The 19,987-nt window shown below is 38.4% G+C and overlaps 1 protein-coding gene across 1 annotated transcript; it reads left to right on the top strand.

The window, feature by feature from the left end:
* The first annotated feature begins 17,095 nt into the window (after window positions 1–17,095).
* LOC103994925 (histone H1) lies at window positions 17,096–18,476 on the top strand. Its single transcript, XM_009415387.3, has 2 exons — window positions 17,096–17,391; window positions 17,503–18,476. Exons 1-2 carry the CDS (start codon window positions 17,158–17,160, stop codon window positions 18,214–18,216), a joined length of 948 nt encoding a protein of 315 aa, XP_009413662.2. The 5' UTR covers window positions 17,096–17,157; the 3' UTR covers window positions 18,217–18,476.
* Window positions 18,477–19,987: the final 1,511 nt, after the last annotated feature.

The following is a 19,987-nucleotide window of genomic DNA, read 5'->3' as shown; positions in this document are numbered from 1 at the left end:
ATAGGCCCCAATGACCTCAAAATTAGAGCCAAAAAGTGTCACATCCCCGGATTTCGGGATACTGATGATACCACCGCCATTATTGGGCGGTACTATCGCCTACATATTGACACTCGACAGTACCACTGCCTGACAAAGCTTGGAGACCATGCTCTGGCAGTAACATCGCCTAACAGGGGTGGTACCACTACTTGGCAACATTAACTGTCGGTGGTACCACCACCCAGACCACTTGGGAGATTGAGTCACCAAGCGGTGCCACCGCCGACTATGATTTCAAGTGTTGAATGGGTTGTTCAACCGACCCAGTTCAGCCTTGTTAAGGGCCCAGTTGGCCCTTAATTGAGTTAGTGGGATTACCACCCAATCATAACTCAAATTAAGGTCTAACTACGATAATTAAGATATTTAAATAAGTAATCTCTGTTTGGTATGTCAATTGTTTTTCGGTAATCTTTCGACGAACTTCTCGACGAACTTCCAGTGAACTTCCGGCGAACTCCTGGCGAACTCTCGACGAGCTCCCGATGAACTCTTAGCGAGCTCCTAGCAAACTTCTAGCACATCGACCGAATCTTCGACGTATCGTCCAATCTTTGACTCCGGCCCAATATTTGCTTTATGCCTTACTGCTATCGTAGTTAATCCTGCATACTTATCTCAACATATATATTAGATCAAACACTTTACCAATTATTTTTATCATCAAAATCCGAGATTCAACAATCTCCCCCTTTTTGATGATGACAATCAATTGATGACGGAGTTAACCTTAACTCCCCTTATCTATATGTCATACTTGAGAAAAGATATTCTTGAATTCAAAGGCTTTTAAATTCAAGTATCAAACTGATAAGTTATATTCATTTAAACTTATCAAACATGCACATCATGATACTTATCATGATTTACCAATCCAAAATACGATACCACATATTTATCAATAAAAAATAATGTCAAGGCTTGACATCCATTTTCATGTCGAATGATGATAGACAATCATCATTTTCAAGTATGAATTTCAAATATCAAATTTAGCAAGATGATAATTCTTGATAAAAAATAATAATTCATCATTTCGAGGCATAATATCGATTGTAAATAGCAAGTTAAGCTCATGATACCTTATCATAATGACAATTATCATTCATGAAACATTTCAAGTATCTACAATGCATATGAAATACATTTTGATATGTTTCAAGTATTTACGATGTATTTGATGATTCCAATTATATTTTAGGCATTCGCAAAACATTCAAGCATTTACGACAAGATATATTTTATCGCAGACATATAAATTTGTCATCAATTTACCACATTTCTCCCCCTATGTCATCAATAAAAAGGAGAACCTTTCAATAATGCAAGTGTGGTAAACAAAATTAAGCAAGTTTCATACCAAGTTTCAAGCCATAAAGGAAGGTAAGCAAAAACTTTTCATGATAACCTTTTTGGATAAGCTAATATTTTTACTCAATGATTTTTTGGTTTTTCTTTAGATGTGCAAGTTTGTTTCTTCCTTTGTCATAAAAATAAGAAAAGAGGAATAAAGGTATGGAAAGAATTCATTAAGAACCAAATTTATGAAATGATTTGAATCAAGTCAAATTCAAAACAATAAATGAGTTTCATTAAATCATGCTTCAATTTTAACAAAGAGAAGAGATTCATGAAAAGGATCAAGATATCAATGTAAAATCAAATCGCCATTCTTGCAAGTTATCATCACACACTAAAATTCATCTTTCAAGGATCAAGATATCCATTGGAATTCATAAAATTCATCTTTCATAAGAGTAAGGAAGAATTCATGGGAGAGGAGCATCACATGAAGGAGATGCTATTCAATGGTACAATTGGATGGAATACAATCATGGGGCTCTGACGTGGAATCAATTTATGAACACACTACTGAATCATTTCGAACTTACGAAGTATGAAAATATCGATAGCCAACTCAAAAAGATTCGACAAACCTCTACGATTCAAGAGTACAAAACTAGGTTTGAGAAGCTATCCTACCTTGCTCGTGATTGGACTGATCATCAATTGTTAGGAACATTCATCGAATGACTCAAGCCAGAGATAAAACGGGAGGTTAAGGCGCAGCAGCCTCGTACCGTGACAACTACGATTTCTTTCACCCGAATATAAGAAGAACGGCCCAACCAAGATGCTCAGAGGATGAGAATCTCACCTAGGCCCGCAGCATATAAACCTCCTTTTGCTCCCAACCATCCTTCGCTGCCAAAATAATTGATAAGAGAAGAACTACGTGACCGATTATCAAAGGGTCTTTGTTAGCATTACGACGAGCCATGGAACCACGATCATCGCTGCAAAAGGGGCTGCCTCCTACTGATTGAACCTCTTAAAGACATGGAGGAGGAGGTCCAGGAGCATGAGGAAGAGGTCACGAATGAAGAATAGTACTCCCTATGAGGCTATGTATGGCCGACCTCCCCCTGTGATCCCAAAATATATGTTGGGCACCTCTAAAGTAGAACAAGTAGACAGGGAACTACAGGACATAGACAAAATGTTAAAGATGCTAAAAGATAATCTCACTACAGCTCAAGCAAGGATGAAATAGTAATATGATCAATACAAAGGCGAAAGAGAATTTTCAGTAGGAGATTAGGTCTTCCTTTGGCTCTAGCCATACAAGCAAATATCAATCCAGAGTAGAGCATCTATGAAGCTTTCACCTCACTTTTATGGACCCTACCAAATTTTGGAGTGCATCAAAGCGATAACATACAGATTGGACTTATCCACCAGCTCCCGAATTCATCCGATCTTCCATGTGTCATGTTTAAAGCTCAAGCTGGGACAAAACGAGACAACCAAAAGCCATCTACCAAATATAACAACCCAAGGAGAACTCCAGACTCAACCGAGTGCCATTATTGATCGACAGATCGTGACTCGGCAACAACGACCCAATACTGAAGTGCTAATACAATGGGTGAACCTACCAGCAGAAGATGTCATTTGGGAGAATTATGATGACTTGAAGATCAAATTCCCAGAATTCATGGATCGTCAACCTCGAGGACAAGGCTGATTTGAAGAGGGCAGGTCTGTTAGGACTCTAGCTAGGAGAGTTCTAATTGAGTTTCATTGAAAGATACATTCATGTAAAACCTACTTAGCCGACCCCTATTAAAGAGGTGAAGAGGCTGGCTAAGGTTATGATTAGTTTGGAGGTTGCTTCTTAGAGAAGCATTAGGAGTTGGTTAGAAGTAGGAGTCCTATTAGGAGTTGGGGTTTAGAAGCCCTATAAATAGTCATGTATTCATCCTCTTTTCTCAATGAATAAATGAATCTTTTTAGTAACAACTTGGAGGAAAGAACACCTATAGAGTTCCAAGGAGGCCGATCCCCTAAAGAGATCAACCCCAAGCTTAGAATCCGTAAGGGTTTTATCAAATTGACCTCAAGATGGGCAATGGAGCAAAAGTTGCTGTAGTAGCTGTTAGCGATGTCACCCTATATCTACCCGATGAAGCTATTATTGCATTGAATGCATGTTATTTTGTTTCTTCTATTAGGATCGGAGCGGCACTAAGAGGGGGGGGGGGGGGGGGGGGGTGAATTAGTGCAGCGGATTAAAACTTGTAAGTTTAAAAACGAATTCGTAAATACGAGAAGATTTCGTTTCGATAGTAACTTGAGTAGATGAAAACCAAAAGCTTGCAGTAGTGTAAAGAACAATTTCAGGAAAGTAAGAACTCATACATTCAAGGAACACGCCAATTTAAAGTGGTTCGGTCAAAATAACCTACATCCACTTGCGAAGCCTTCTTCGAAGAGACTCCCAACTTTCACTAGCAAATCACTTTGAAGGGGAAGGACGAATACCCCTCTTATAACCTTTTACAAGTGGTTCATACTCTTACAAGTTTTCAACGAGAAAGAAGGAGGTGAACACTCAAGCAATTGAAAAACAAGACTTGCTAAAGACTTTGCTAAGGCTTTATCTCAATTTTTTACTCCTCAAAAGGTTGTTTTCTCTACTGAGAATTGAGGGGTATTTATAAGCCCCAAGAGGATTCAAATTTGGGCTCCAAATTTTGAATTCTCTTGGGTTTCTGAGGTTGGCGGTGCCACCGCCTATCAGTGTCTGACACTGACAGTATACTGGCGGTACTACCACCCGACCTCTCGGGTTCTGGGCAGTGCCACCGCTCAGTTCTCGGGTTCTGGGCAGTGCCACCGCCTACACTATTTCAGCTCACTAGTTGGGCTCCAAACTTGGCCCAAACCAGTCCGAATTCGGGCCCAATAGGCCCCTAACCGGGTTATAGAATTAACCCTTAATCATAACCCTAATTACATACAAACTACGAGCTTAAGAGATAGTCCTAAGCAAGTTTTTAACCGGCAATGTCGAGTTTCCTTCTAGCGAGCTTTTCGACGAACTTCCGACGGACTTCCGATACACCCTCGGATTTCTTCCGACGGACTCCCAACAGGCTCCCGGTCTTGTGGCGAGTTCTGCGAGTAGCCGAACCTTCTCGGTGATCTCTGAGAACCTCCAACGATCTCTCCGGTGGACTTTCGAAAACTTTGACAAGTCCCCGATTCCTTCTCGGTTGGTTCCGGCAGCATCTCCGACGAATCTTCAGACTCTCGAACACCCATCGAACTTGACTCTGGTAGACTTGCTTTATGTCTTCAAGCTATCGTAGTTAATCCTGCATATGTAAAACAAAACTTTGATCGAGACAATTAATACAAAGCAATAATCAAGTTGTCCGGCATGTCATTGGTCCTATGATGCTTCGTCCGTTTCTTTGGCGCATTATCCTCTCTTGCGGCCTATTGCCCAATCGGCCAGTTGACTCCGTAACTCCGATATCCTTGGCGCAATACCCACTCTTCTTGGCCCGATGCCCGAATCCACGGCACGAAGCCTTCTGTCGATACGTCGACCGATCCACCGGCCCAACATCCAATCTTCTAACATGTTCCTCCGGCACAACATGATTTTTCTGCTTTAATTGTCTCATTCTGATCAAAGCATCTTGAATCACTTAAAACACAGATTAAATCATAAACACATATCAAGTGGTTTCATCATCAAAATACGAGATTCAACAATCTCCCCCTTTTTTATTATGACAACCACTTAATGACGGAGTTAGCCTTAACTCTCGGAGTTTAAACAAACTCCCCCTATCAATATGCCTTATTGATAGAAACTCTTGGATTCAAAAATCTAAGCAACATGTCGTGATCAAATCATGACATGACCTCAACATACTTCTCCCTCTTTATCATCAACAAAAAGAAGAAGTTCCAACTCTTATGTGTTTAGAGAGATGAATTCAACTTATTGCATAAAAAACATAGTATCAAATTTTATCATCATGCAACCTAGCAATTAAAGATGTGCAAGTTGTAGCATGTTTGCTTTTCTTGAGATAGCAACTGTTTGCTTCTCTTTAGACTAGAAGCTAGCAATTTTTACGATATGCAAGTTTTACTACATACAAGCTAGCTTTTCATCACAACATTTAAGCATAAAAGCATAGCAAGATTCTTAAGTTCAATCATGGCAATTCAATACTTGCTTCTTGTGCAAGATTGCACTTTGCTTTTCTTTGCATGTTCTAACTAGCAAAAGCTTTCTCCCCTTTGTTTTTGTCGAAAAGAAGGGAAGAGTACAAGCTAGCCAGCATTTGCCTTGAGCTAGCAATCTTTCTCCCCCTATGTCATTGCCGAAAAGAAGGAGAGGAACCAATGATTTAGACTTTTACATAAACTATGAATTTGCATCAATCAATATTTCAATCATCACATGATACATACAAGACAATAATGCAAAGAAATCATGTCATGAAAGATATCAATTGTTAAACATGATATGATAATAGTCTCAAAATTTTCAATTTGCGATACATGTGATACATTGCGATACACTAAAAAATTTAATGCGATGCTTTTAAAGCTATCAACCTATTTTTGATACAAAGCATGGCAAGAGCAATTATATTACAAGTTTTCTAAGTTTTGCATTTTTTGCTTCTTTCGATATAGCAATTCTTTGCTTCTCTTTATATTGCAAGATTTGCAATTCATTGGTAGTGTTCATGATAGCAAGTTCTTTCAATGAAATGATCGAGCTAGCAAATTTTCCTTCCTTTGAAATATGTAGGCTAGTAAACTAACTCCCCCTTTATCATTATCGAAAAGAAGGAAAAAATCAATGGCTAAAAATTTAATCATTATACAAGCCATATTACAAAATCATGTCATGGTATCAAAAAAATTCAAGAAGGACATGATTCATTTGACAAATCTTTTTAATAGAGCAAAAGAATTATACAACCAAGGATCATGGTTAAATATATCAATATCATAGATCAAGTCATGATTTGTGATTCATTATAAAGTAAATTAATTTTCAATCATCACATAAGGCATTTAAAGAATTTTTGAAAAATAGGAGAATGATTAATTTAAGCATGTAATGTTTCAATCAAATTCAAGTCATGAATATCAATACTTTCATATTGTGAGTATCAATTCATGAATACCAAAAGATATTATTTGTGATTCCAATTTTGCAAGATCAAGATTATGATTTAGATAAAACACATTCAAGTCAAATCGTTAACTTGAAACTCATAATCAAGTCATCAAAATCAATTTCGAGATTCACAAAATATCATGAAATCATTAGTCTCAATCAGATGGGGAAGACATTTTTTAAGTGATTCTTTTTCATCTAAGCATGCCTTAGTCTTTATATGTCAAATCAAGACAAGCATGAGAGTTCAAGACATAAAGGTAAAATCTTATAAAACAACTCATCAAGCAAGATTTTAAACATCTATTTTTAAGCCATATAAAGAGTAAATCAAGGATTCAATTATCTCATGTCATGAATTCCAATAGGCATCTCAAATTATCAACATCACATTAAAAAGATATTTTAAAAAGATATATCGATAAGTGATTCATTTGTATCATTTCATTCATTCGGAAGATTCTCCTCTTTGGTAAATAAATCTAGGAGAACAAAATGAATTAAGAGAGATGTAACATGATTGAAGCATTGAACATGATTCATATTTAAAATGTGTCTCATGTCATAAATATGAATCAAGCATTTGTGAAATCTGAAATCATCCTCAAAGTCACATTCAATAAATTCATACATGACAAGCATAGATTTATTGAAAAGCCGATAAGATAGAGGATCACATTTCATTTTTATAAATTTCTATTCATGTGATTTGCTTCTTATAAGCATGCCTTTACCTTTAATAAAACAAGTGTCAACATTTAAGACGGAAAGGTAAAAAACAAATCATCAAGCATGATTCCATGATAACATCCTTTTAATATCTTGATATTCATCATCAAGTATGATTTCAAAAAGTATGTTCAAGAGAAATCATTAAGACCAAATGCATGATACACTCATTTATTTTCAAAATATTCATCATGTTTATTTTTATGAGATTCACAAGATTGGTAAAATAAATTCATTAATCTCAATAGGATAGAAAATTCATTTCCATTTCATAGAATTGATTTCATGTGAGGGTATTCAAGTCTTTTGTGAAAACATGTATCATCATTTAAAATTGAAACATAAGTTTCGTCATGAAGTCGTCAAGACCAAACACATCATGATATCACATCTATCATCAAAAGACTATCAAGAAATTCATACATAAATGTACATGTACTATGTCATCTTAATTCATTATAAAAATGATTAGACCAAAAACATTTACTTCAAAAACTCATGCATGACATAAAATCATCAAGATACACATGCATGGATTAATCCTAAGCATTATCACATATCATATAATTATCATTCCTAATGTTGCATACATCATTCAACATTTCAAAATATAACATGCATGAAATCCTAGCAATATACTTTTCATGATCAAATTTTTAATTTTTCAATGATGCTAAAAAGAAAAACATGATATAATTATTGAAAAATAATTTTTTATTTCCTATTCCTACTATCTAAATTAAGCACTCATGAAAAACTTCAAATAACTTCAAAATAATTCAAGAGAGTTGAGTTACTTACCTTGTAGTCGAAGCCCGTCAAAGCCCAATTCGTCGTTTCACCTTTGGAAGTTCTTGATTCATCCTTGGTTGCCCTCCTCTTCTTTGGCCTCTTCCTCTGTTTAAGTTCATTATTTATTTTAGATTTTTGTTTAATAAACTTATTAAGATTTAGTGTTCGAAGTTCAAGTTCATCATTGTCCTCATCACTTGAGTCATCGCTCAAGTGGTATTCATTTGTCCGGAGTTCCAAATCATTTCTATTCTTTGGAAGGTGGTTCAAGTGCTCATCGGGTTCAAAATGTTTCAAAAGTGTCATTTCATAGGTCATTAATGACCCGATTAACTCTTCTAATGGAAAATCATTTAAATTTTTTATCTCTTGTATTATGGTTATTTTAGGATCCCACCTTTTTGGAAGGGATCTTAAGATCTTGCTTACGAGATCAAAATTCAAAAAAGATTTACCAAGAACTCTTAGATTATTGACGACATCCGTGAAACGGGTGTACATGTCGCTTATAGTCTCACTTGTTTGTATTCAAAAAAGTTCAAAATCATGCAATAAAATGTTAACTTTCGAGTCTTTGACTCTACTAGTTCCCTCGTGCGTGATTTCAAGTGTTCGCCAAATATCAAAAACCATTTCGCACGTAGAAATCCGATTGAACTCATTTTTATCCAAAGCGCAAAATAAGGCATTCATAGCCTTTGTGTTTAAAGAAAAATACTTCTTCTCCAAATCTGACCATTCTTTCATCGGTTTAGAGGGAAGTTGAAAATCGTTTTCAACAATATTCCATAAATCCAAATTTATAGAAATCAAGAAAACTCTCATTCGAGTTTTCCAATAAGTGTAGTCCAATCCGTTAAACAATGGTGGACGAACAACCGATAAGCCCTCTTGAAAACCATGAAGAGTCATTTCTCTCGGGTGTAAATCCGAAATGAGAAATACCGGGCTCTGATACCAATTGTTAGGATCGGAGCGGCACTAAGAGGGGGGGGTGAATTAGTGCAGCGGATTAAAACTTATAAATTTAAAAATGAATTCGTAAATATGAGGAGATTTCGATTCGATAGTAACTTGAGTAGATGAAAACTGAAAGCTTATAGTAGTGTAAAGAACAATTTCAGGAAAGTAAGAATTCACACATTCAAGGAGCACGCCAATTTAAAATGGTTCGGTCAAAATGACATACATCCACTTGTGAAGCCTTCTTCGAAGAGGCTCCCAACTTCCACTAGCAAATCACTCTGAAGGGGAAGGACAAATACCTCTCTTACAACCTTTTACAAGTGGTTCACACTCTTACAAGTTTTCAACAAGAAAAAAGGAGGTGAACACTCAAGCAATTGAAAAACAAAACTTGCTAAAGACTTTGCTAAGGCTTTATCTCAATTTCTTACTCCTCAAAAGATTGTTTTTTCTATTGAGAATTGAGGGATATTTATAGGCCCCAAGATGATTCAAATTTGGGCTCCAAATTTTAAATTCTCTTAGGTTTTCGAGGCTAGCGGTGCCACCGCCTGTCAGTGTCTGACACTGACAATGTATTGGCGGTGCCACCGCCCGACCTCTCGGGTTCTGAGCGGTGCCACCGCCTACACTACTTTAGCTCACTGGTTGGGCTCCAAACTTGGCCCAAACCAGTCCGAATTCGGGCCCAATTGGCCCCTAACCGAGTTATAGAATTAACCCTTAATCATAACCCTAATCACATGCAAACTACGAGCTTAAGAGATAGTCCTAAGCAAGTTTTTAACCAGCAACGTCGAGTTTCCTTCCGATGAGCTTTCCGACGAACTTCCGACGGACTTCCGATACACCCTCAGATTTCTTCCAGCGAACTCCCAACAGGCTCCCGATCTTGTGGCGAGTTCTGCGAGTAGCCGAACCTTCTCGGTGATCTCCGCGAATCTCCGACGATCTCTCTGGTGGACTTTCAAAAACTTCGACAAGTCCCCGATTCCTTCTCGGTTGGTTCCGGCAATATCTCCGACAAATCTTTGGACTCTCGAACACCCATCAAACTTGACTCCGGTAGACTTGCTTTATGTCTTCAAGCTATCGTAGTTAATCCTGCACATGTAAAACAAAACTTTGATCGAGACAATTAATACAAAGCAATAATCAAGTTGTCCGGCATGTCATTGGTCCTACGACGCTTCGTCCGTTTCTTTGGCGCATTGTCCTCTCTTGCGGCCTATTGCCCAATCGGCCAGTTGACTCCGCAACTGCGATATTCTTGGCGCAATACCCGCTCTTCTTGGCCTAATGCCCGAATCCATGGCATGAAGCCTTCTGTCGATATGTCGACCAATCCACCGACCCGACGTCCAATCTTTTGACATGTTCCTCCGACACAACATGATTTTCCTGTTTTAATTGTCTCATTCTGATCGAAGCATCCTATATCACTCAAAACACAGATTAAATCATAAACACATATCAAGTAGTTTCATCATAAAAATATGAGATTCAACATCTTCTATTATCAAAAGTATTATTTTTATTTCATGTTTGATAGTTAGTGGATATAAATTAGTTTTTTAGAACAATGGTTATTCAATATTATTAGATGATGAGATCATCACAAGAGGAACATTACATAATGGTTTATTTATGCTAAACACTGCTCCACATATCATGAATGTAAGTGTATCCAAGAGAAAACAAGATGAGGTGAATAGTGCATACTTTTGACATTGTAAGCTAGGTCACATCCATGAGGGAAGAATTCAAAAATTACTAACGAATGTATATCTAGATCCATTCGACTATTAGTCATATACAACTTGCAAGCATTGCCTTTATGGAAAAATAACCAACTCTTTATTTAGTGGAATTGGAGAGAGAGCCAATAAGCTGTTGGAACTCATGCATAGTAATGTATGTGGACCCATGTCAACTTATGTCATAGATAGTTACTCCTACTTTATTACTTTTACTGATGATTTCTTAATGTATGAACATGTGTACTTAATGAAGTACAAGTATGAGACCTTTGAGAAATTTAGAGAGTATAAAAATGAAGTGGAGAACCATACTGGAAAGAGTATCAAGACACTTTGATCAGATCGAGGAGGTGAGTACTTGATTACAGAGTTCACCCAATTCCTTAAAGACTATGGGATTATATCTCAATGGACACCTCCCTTATACACCTCAGCTCAATAGTGTATCCGAAAGGAGGAATCATATATTGTTAGATATAGTGTAGTGCATGATGAGCTTCGTCGACCTACCCGTCTCATTTTGGGGATACGCCTAAGAGACCGTAGTTTACCTTCTGAATAGAGTTCCAACTAAGTCGGTAGTTTCTACACCATATGAGATATGAAAAAGGAAGAAGCTCAATCTTAATGTTGTTAAGATTTGGGGATGCCTAGCCCATGTTAAAAGACATAACCTTGATAAGTTGGAATTCAGGATGAAACGATACAAGTTCACGGGATACCCCAAGGAAATTTATGAGTATTATTTCTATCACCCAAAGGACCAAAAGGTCTTTATAGCCAAGAGAGTAGTGTTCCTTGAGAAGGAACACATTCTTAGTGGAGATAGTGAGAGTGTGATAGAGTTGAGCGAGATTGGAGAACCTAGCTTAAGCACCACTCCACAGCCCGAGTTTGTTCAAGTACCTAACACACAAGTTTCAACTTTACATAGGTCCGGTAGAGTATCCCATCCTCTTGAGAGATATGTGGGACATATTAGATGAGAGGATGTTGAGGATATTGATCATCAAACCTGCGAGGAGGCTTGAGTATAGATTTCGGGAAGTTGGATGAAGATCCAATACATGTATGTATATACATACATATATACATGTATGTATATATATACATACATATATTAGATGAAGATCCAATACCCAATAGAGTAGAATCTATTATGATTAAGTAGACAAGGGACCTCTATAAATAGGAGAGAACCAAAGACCCATAGGCCAGAGGCTTCTTGGTTCTCACCTCTTATTCTCATCCTTAGATAGTAGGTGTGGAGTTTTGGATAGTGATTGGAGGAGCGCTTGACCTCCTTCATCCTCTCCTATAAATCTGCAAGGATTTAGGGATATACGATCTCCCTATGTAAAACACAACTATCTCACACGTGGATTTAAGTTTTGAGAGTTTTTACGCACTAATCTTCATATGATGATGAACACATTTTTGAGAAATTTGGGGTTCTTGTTTTATGTTCTTCCACTGTACATGTGATATCGCCTCTAGATTTCCCTACACTTGCAAATCCAGGCAAAGAGCATTGGGCAATAGTGAAGTGGATCTTTAGATATCTCAAAAGGAGCTCTGAGATTTGTTTAAGCTTTGTAGGTGGACTGCTTGTGTTAACAAGTTACATAGATGCAGAGATGATAAGAGATATAGATACGAGGAAATCCACATCAGGTTTTGTACTTATTTTTGCAGGAGGAACTGTGTTATGACAATCCAAATTGCAAAGGTGTATTGGTTTCTCCAGCATAGAAGTAGAATATATTGCTGCTATAGAGGTTTGCAAGGAAATATTATGGATAAAAGAATTCTTACAAGAATTAGGGCTGAAATAAAAAAAATATGTGGTGCATTATGACAGCCAAAGTGTCATCCATTTGTGTAAGAACCCAACTTTTCATTCTAAGTCAAAGTATATAGATGTCAGAACCACTGGATTCGAAATGTACTTGAAGAGAAGTAGTTGCAACTTCAAAAAATTCACACAGATGACAATTAGCAAATATGTTGATAAAGACATTACCGAAAGAAATACAGGAGAAATGTCGATAGTTGATCAAAATGACTTCACATTGAGGAGTCATAAGACAACCTTCCTTATGTTAGGATCAAGAGCACTAAGAGGGGGGGGGGGGGCGGGGGGTGAATTAGTGCAGCGGAAAACCTTCTACGATAAAAATCACGTTCGTTTGATAAAAGTGATTTCGGTAGGAAAGCCGATTCGTAAATCACTTTAACTTTTGATTAAGCGAGATGCAGCAAAGATATAAGTGTAGTTTGCAGTTATGGTTCAAATCAAATAATAGGCGCAAATTGAAATATGATATTCGTATGAAAAAACTGATTTACGTCTAAATGCTGATTCGTAAATCACTTGATTAAGCGAGATGCAGTTAAAGCAAGGATATAAAGGCAGTTTGTAGTTATGATAGAAATCAAAACGTAAACGCAAACTGAAATATGATGATCGTACGATAAAACTGATTTAGGTCTAAACGCCGATTCGGAAAGTGCAAAGCTTGAAACCCGATCGTATATGCGCAGAAAGCAGTAAGCTTTTGAGGAGATTTGTAGTAAGGATAAGATGCTCAAAGTAAATGCAAACCGAGATTTAGAGTGGTTCGGTCAATCTTGACCTACTCCACTTTTGGCTTCCTCCACCAACGAGGTCACCGACGTCAACTAGAGGCCTTCCTTCAATAGGCGAAGGCCAACCACCCTTTTACAGTTTCACTCCTTTTGACGGGCTTAGGAGACAACCCTTACAGAATTTTCTCTCCTCTCTTTAAAGATCAGAACTTAGAAGAAAAGAGGGAGAAGAACTTTTGGCCTTTACAACAATTTTGAGCTCTAAGAATCATAGAATAAGATTAGGATTTCGGTGTTTGTATGTTGTCTTTCAGTGCTGAATGGGTGGGGTATTTATAGGCCCCAACCCAGTTTGAATTTGGAGCTCAAAACTGTCAATTCCCGGAATTTCGGGATCTGGCGGTTGCACCGCCTGACTGGAGCGGTTGCACCGCCTAGCAGAGCTCGAAGACTAAGCCTCTAGGCGGTGCCACCTCCTGTCAGGGGCGGTTGCACCTCCTGCTAGAGCTCGAAGACCGAGCTCAGGCGGTGCCACCTCCTGACTAAGGCGGTTGCACCGCTTAGCCAGAGCTCGGAGACCGAGCCCAGGCGGTGCCACCTCTGTCAAGGGCGGTTGCACCTCCTGCCAGAGCTCGAAGACTGAGCTCAGGCGGTTGAACCGCCTAGCAGAAATCAGGGTCCGAATGGGTTGATCCATTCGGCCCAATTTGGGTTTTTTTCAGGGGCCCAATTGCCCCAAGATTAAGTTAATGTGATCACCTCCCATTTCCAACTTAATCATTGTGCTAACTACGATTTTTCCTAAGATATTTACTACAACTTGCTCCGGTGCGTCAATCGCTTCTTCCAGTGAGCTTCTGGCGAACTTCCGTCGATCATCCGATGAACCCTCGGTGATGCTCCTGTGGACTTCCAGCAAACTCCTGGACTTGCGACGATCCACTTGGCGAGTTCTGACGAGCTTCTTTGGCAAGGTCATGGACTTCTCGGATTTGTTCCCGCAGAACCTCCGACGACTGTCCGAACTTCCGTCGAACTCTTTAACTCCTAACGTTATCATTGTCTTGACTCCGACGCAACTCCTATTGCATATCTTATTTTCATCGTAGTTAATCCTGCACACTCAACATATAGATTATATAACAAATGACAATTAACTTCATCATCAAAATCCGAGATTCAACACCTTATGGGCTGAAATGAGAGTTTGTTGGGTAGATTACCCATTATTCAGCCCATAGTGGACTTTAATTACCTATAGCCCACTTTAGCTTTCTCTCTTCTCGTTTAACCAAAACTCTAATTCTTTTAACTAAAGAGGTATAGCGGATAGGGTAGAAAAAGGGAGCAATGGTGGGTATGAAAAAGAGAGAAGCAACAATGGCAGTTGAGGGTGAGGGCAGAAAAACAAGAGAAAAAGGAAAAGGAAGAAGATAAGGACAACGCAAAGACTGTTTTTAATCATCCAAATAATATTCTCATCTTATGTTAGATTAGATTTACAGTAAATTCTTACTGTGATCACTTGCGAAGATTTTAAATATTATGCATAGTGACATAATCCTTGTATCATAGTTATTATCTCGTGATTAATGCTTATGTTTTGAATAAGAGACTATAAGATTTGTACATTAATTATTTTTATAGTAGATTTTATCTAGTTTGCCCGTGACTTTTACCCTTCACGTTAGAAGAATTTTATACGTAAATCTTGATGTCCTATTTGAGCGTGATTTTCGTTTAATTCCGTTGTATGTCTATAGTTTGCTTATATTTATTCGTATACAAAATTCTCTTTTTATCTTATTAAAGGATGGTAGAGAATTGTCCACAAATCATGCATCAATTGATTGAAAAGATATAATGTTAATACACCTACTTATTATACGTCTCTCGGATCTCCTATAATTCAAGTGTAATCACCCTGATTCAAGGAAATGTTTGAAGGGCAATCAAGCACTCTTTATTTCATATAAAATGTACAACATCATTCATTAGCAATACACAACATCTTGTTCAATTGTGAATCTATTTTCATGGTTTCATATTCCTACTAAACAAGTTAATAGATTTATTTTCATGAAAAGTCTACCTGATTTTCTGCAGTAAAGAGGATAAAACATGCTAATGAATATTTTTTTTTTACATAATAGTTAAGTTGCTTTATGTGACTTATAAAGAACATTCAACTAGAAAGTTCTCTAACCCTCGAGCAATATTGTATGTCCAAAACTCTTGTCATTACTATACTGAAGAACATATATATTTTTCCCAAGAGAATGTATCAAACTGTACTAATATGTAGATTTAAATATATTGATATTTTTTCTCATCAAATATTTTTTCTTGATTCTTAAGTTATGTAGATATAAGTGAGATGAGTCTGGGTTGTGTGCTTCTTGATTCGTGAAGAAGCATATAGAAGTATCACTTGCCATGTTTAACCTGATATTTTCTTCTCACATGAAACACAATAATCAAATATGTATTGACATATCAACACCATCAGTTAACATTATAAATAGGATTATCTAAGTTGTTCATAAAGTAAAACGAATTCACTTAATCTATTACATTGTCCTCGATGAACTAGCTAGAATTAACATGTCTCTATAAGAAACAACAAAATCCATTTAAATGTTTTTAATTTAACTAAAGATATCACCACACTCTGAATAGTTATATAAAACATTAGGACTTGTTATTGAACCATGACATTTAGAAATCAATGGAACAATCTTTGATAATCTTCATAATAGTTTGCCATAATCATGTTGATGGTAGCATACCTTGAATAACATAGATTTGATTATGCTGAATTCATTTTCAAAACTAACAAATTTTTAGTTTAGAAGTTGTAGATTTAAGCAGTCTAATTTTTTGCAGGTTTGACTCAGCTCATTGCACGTATTCACGTCACCATGCAACATAACAAAATACAATACATATAAAGCATATCCACAGACTGAATAATGACTTGATCATAACATGCAAATTATGATTTGATATTTCGTTCTAAATATTTTAATAATTCATCACCGAAATATTCAAATTGTAGAAATTTTTATTAATTAATTACTTGCAAGAGATAAATGCCAAATTAATCCATATGGTTTGATGAGCATCAAGTAGATAAAAGGACGTGTGTCACCTACCTCAACTTTGGGTGAGCCATAACCCATGCAATCCTCAACCAAATTTCGCGATTCCAAGTTCTATTGATCCGTCTTCTAATCTGCTTTCATCTGAAACCACAAGCATCGGTTGAAGCCGTCGGCATTTTCCACCCGAGGTTCTGAACTCCGCCGAACTCACACAAAAGTCTCAGTCGGACCATTGTGTCTTCTAAATTAAAATTCTCGCTAACAAAGAAACCGATTTGGTCGAGCCTATGCTCGTTCGAAAGCTAAGCTCGAGTTACAGATCCAGGTCGAGACATGGCTCAAAACCATGGATCATAGCTCGAGTTATTCCCCTGCAAAATGAGAAAAGAAGCACACTTTATCCCGTCGCAAAGCCCCTCCCACCCCAAGCTTCTTCCGGGCCGTATCGACTCAACCGTTCTCAGCCGTTGATGAAGGAACATCCGAGGGCCCACATTTGAAGGCAGTGGGCGTATCGATCCGGGAGTCCTACCTCTCGGCCAATCAGCTTTCGCCGTTTCCCCTTCCGGCTTATATATAAATGGCCACCCTCCCCTTCCCCGTCGTCGACCGCGGCCGCATCTGATTCCCCCATCCCATCAGATCTCGCTTTGGCCGAGCTCCCGAAACCCTAATAATGGTGCAGGAGGAGACTGACGCGGCGGCTGCTGAGGAGCCCGTCGCTGATGCGGCCCCCTCTGATCCGGTGGCGGAGGAGGACCCCGTGGGTGCCGCTGACGCTGCCGCTGCCGCTGCTGCTGATGCTAAGCCATCCAAGGGGAAGAAGGCGAAGGGCCCCAGTAAGGCCAAGGCCAAGGCCAAGAAGCCTGCTACTCCACGGAAGCCTTCTGCCCACCCGCCGTACGCCGAGGTGAGAATTCGATGACGGTAGTTCGCCATGCGTTTGATCTCGGTCGATCATTCGTTTGGATCGGATCTCATTCTTCCTTGCCTGATTTGGTTTGGTTTGTATGGGGTGTAGATGATCATGGAGGCGATCGTGACGCTGAAGGAGCGCACCGGGTCGAGCCAGTATGCGATCGGGAAGTTCCTCGAGGACAAGCACAAGAATCACCTCCCAGGAAACTTTCGGAAGATCCTCCTCGGCCAGCTGAAGAGGCTCACTGCTGCCGGTAAGCTCAAGAAGGTAAAGAACTCCTACAAGGTAGCCGCCGCCACCGCCACCTCCTCTTCCTCGTCCTCCGCTGCTCCGACGAAGCCTAAACCGAAACCCAAGGCAGCCACCAAGAAACCCACTGCTCCGACGAAGGCGAAGCCCAAGGCGAAGGCCCCCGCTGCCGCTAAGCCCAAGCCGAAAGCTAAGCCGATCCCCGCTGCCAAGCCCAAGCCGAAGGCAAAGCCGGCTTCCCCCGCCAAACCGAAAGCCAAGCCAGCCGCATCGCCAGCGAAGCCCAAGGCCAAGGTGAAAGCTCAGGCTGCCGCAAAAGCTAAGCCGGCAGCGAAGCCGAAGCTCGCGGCAGCCAGGCCGAAGCGAAGGGCACCCGCGCGGCTGGTGAAGGCAGCAAAGACCTCCGCTAGGGACACCCCCGGAAAGAAAGCAGCACCGGCGGCGTTGGCTTCCTCTCCGGCCAAATCCGCCGCGGCTCCAAAGAAGGCAGCGGCTGCCGCGAAGAAGAATACCAGGAAGGCTGTTGTCCCGGCGGTTAAGACGACGACGAAGAAAGCCAAGAAGTAGTGGAGTCGGCTTTGTTTAGTTTTATTTGTTTATTTTTCTTCCTCAACCTGCCTTCACGGGGGTAGTCTGTTGTAATTTCGATGATGTGCCGGGGGTATTTGTGGAATATCGTGCGTTGTGCGGTGGGGATTTCAAAAAGGAAAAAAAACGCATCTCATACGGTAGAGAGATAAAAAAAAAAGACTAATTGGTGTATTGCAATAGTGTGTAGATGTTCTAAAAATTCCCTCTACATTAACTTATATTACATTTCGTATGCACACCAGTCGTTCGCTATAATGTATCATCTATACACCCGGATATCTCCCGAGTTGTTTAATAGCTTGATCGGAGCTTCATCTAATTATGAGCTCTTATCAGCTCTTATCTTAATCTAGAGATTGGTTGTGGGCATTGGACATTTCAGATCTATCTTCCCGTAGTATAAATTATGAATGGGAAATTATAATTTATTTGTGTCAACCTCCTGTTAATCTAACGCACGGTTGTCATAATTTACATAAATAAACTGAGAAGTTATGTTGCTCAAGATAATATTTTCGATTAGTCCAAAACTATTTAAAAAAACTCTAATATTTGTAGGTTCTCTTTGAACATATTTATATCATTTTAGATGATGCTCTCATTCGTTCTAAATTGGTCAATAGATTGATCCTACCTACTTCCCACAAACACTCATTCGTTCCTCTCTCTTTCGACCACTATTGATTTCTCTTCCGAACAAGAGCTATGTGGATTTGGCCAAGACCCACATAGATTTGATCCAGATCCACACTTTCCTTCTTCAAAATTTTAGTAGTTCTAAACAAAATCCACAGACTGCATGAACCCACACAGATCTGATAAGACTATAATGGATAAATTGAAGTTTAAATTCAACCTAAGATTTGCACAAAAACAAGTTAGATATAAGCTGTATTTTCAATACTATATCTAAATTTTATAATTGTGTGCTTGAATTAATTCGTTAATGTTCGTTAAATATTGTACTGAAACGACGAAGTATTGATCCCATCGCCTCGAATTTTGTTATCATTAGAAGTGTATTTAATATGATTACAGTGGTCGGGATGAAGGAACAACTCACATTGTCGTCGCATGTATCCTGACATGATCTAAATTTACCATGGTACGTCCAAGGGATGAGATAAGCTTTGAACACAGTGGCTGCTTGAAAAGCTTGCACTAGAAAACATAAGTTGACACCAATAGATAGGCATTTGAGCTGCTCACTTATGATGAGTACGGGTCATGATGATGACGTCAATGAGGAACATGAGTTCACTGTCTTTGAGATAGTCCAAAGGCAATTATTTACAAGGATTAATCAGTAATGGTAATATCGGATAACTCAATGGGACACATGATTTTGGTAGGAATAAGATTCTTATATGCGACAATTGATTCAACCTTATTATTACAAATAATAAGTATCATAAATAGTTTATTTTTTCATAAATCAAATCATGGATGCATCGTAGCATATTCATGACGTCTGGTGCATTCATAATGTGATAGAGAATATAGTGAACTAAGATTGTAGAGCAGTTTATAGCAAAATTTGTCACCATCTATGGAGCTAATCTTAAGATCAGTAAGCATTTGATCGCAAGCATAGAATATATATATATATATATATATATATATATATATATATATATATATCATAATAATAAAAATATATTTATGATATTTCATCAAAATATCATCTGTTTTATTTATAATTATTTTTGGATTCATTTATAAGTTATCATTATGGAGAAATTAAATA

The sequence above is a fragment of the Musa acuminata genome, chromosome BXJ1-7, assembly GCF_036884655.1.
Source record: "Musa acuminata AAA Group cultivar baxijiao chromosome BXJ1-7, Cavendish_Baxijiao_AAA, whole genome shotgun sequence".
NCBI lineage: Eukaryota > Viridiplantae > Streptophyta > Magnoliopsida > Zingiberales > Musaceae > Musa > Musa acuminata.
This window is presented reverse-complemented; position numbering and strand designations above follow the sequence as displayed.

Coding starts and splice junctions, on each gene's coding strand:
- LOC103994925 (XM_009415387.3), top strand. CDS start 17,158: ATGGTGCAGGAGGAGACTGACGCGGCGGCTGCTGAGGAGCCCGTCGCT. Junction 17,392..17,502: donor CCCACCCGCCGTACGCCGAG/GTGAGAATTCGA, acceptor TATGGGGTGTAG/ATGATCATGGAGGCGATCGT.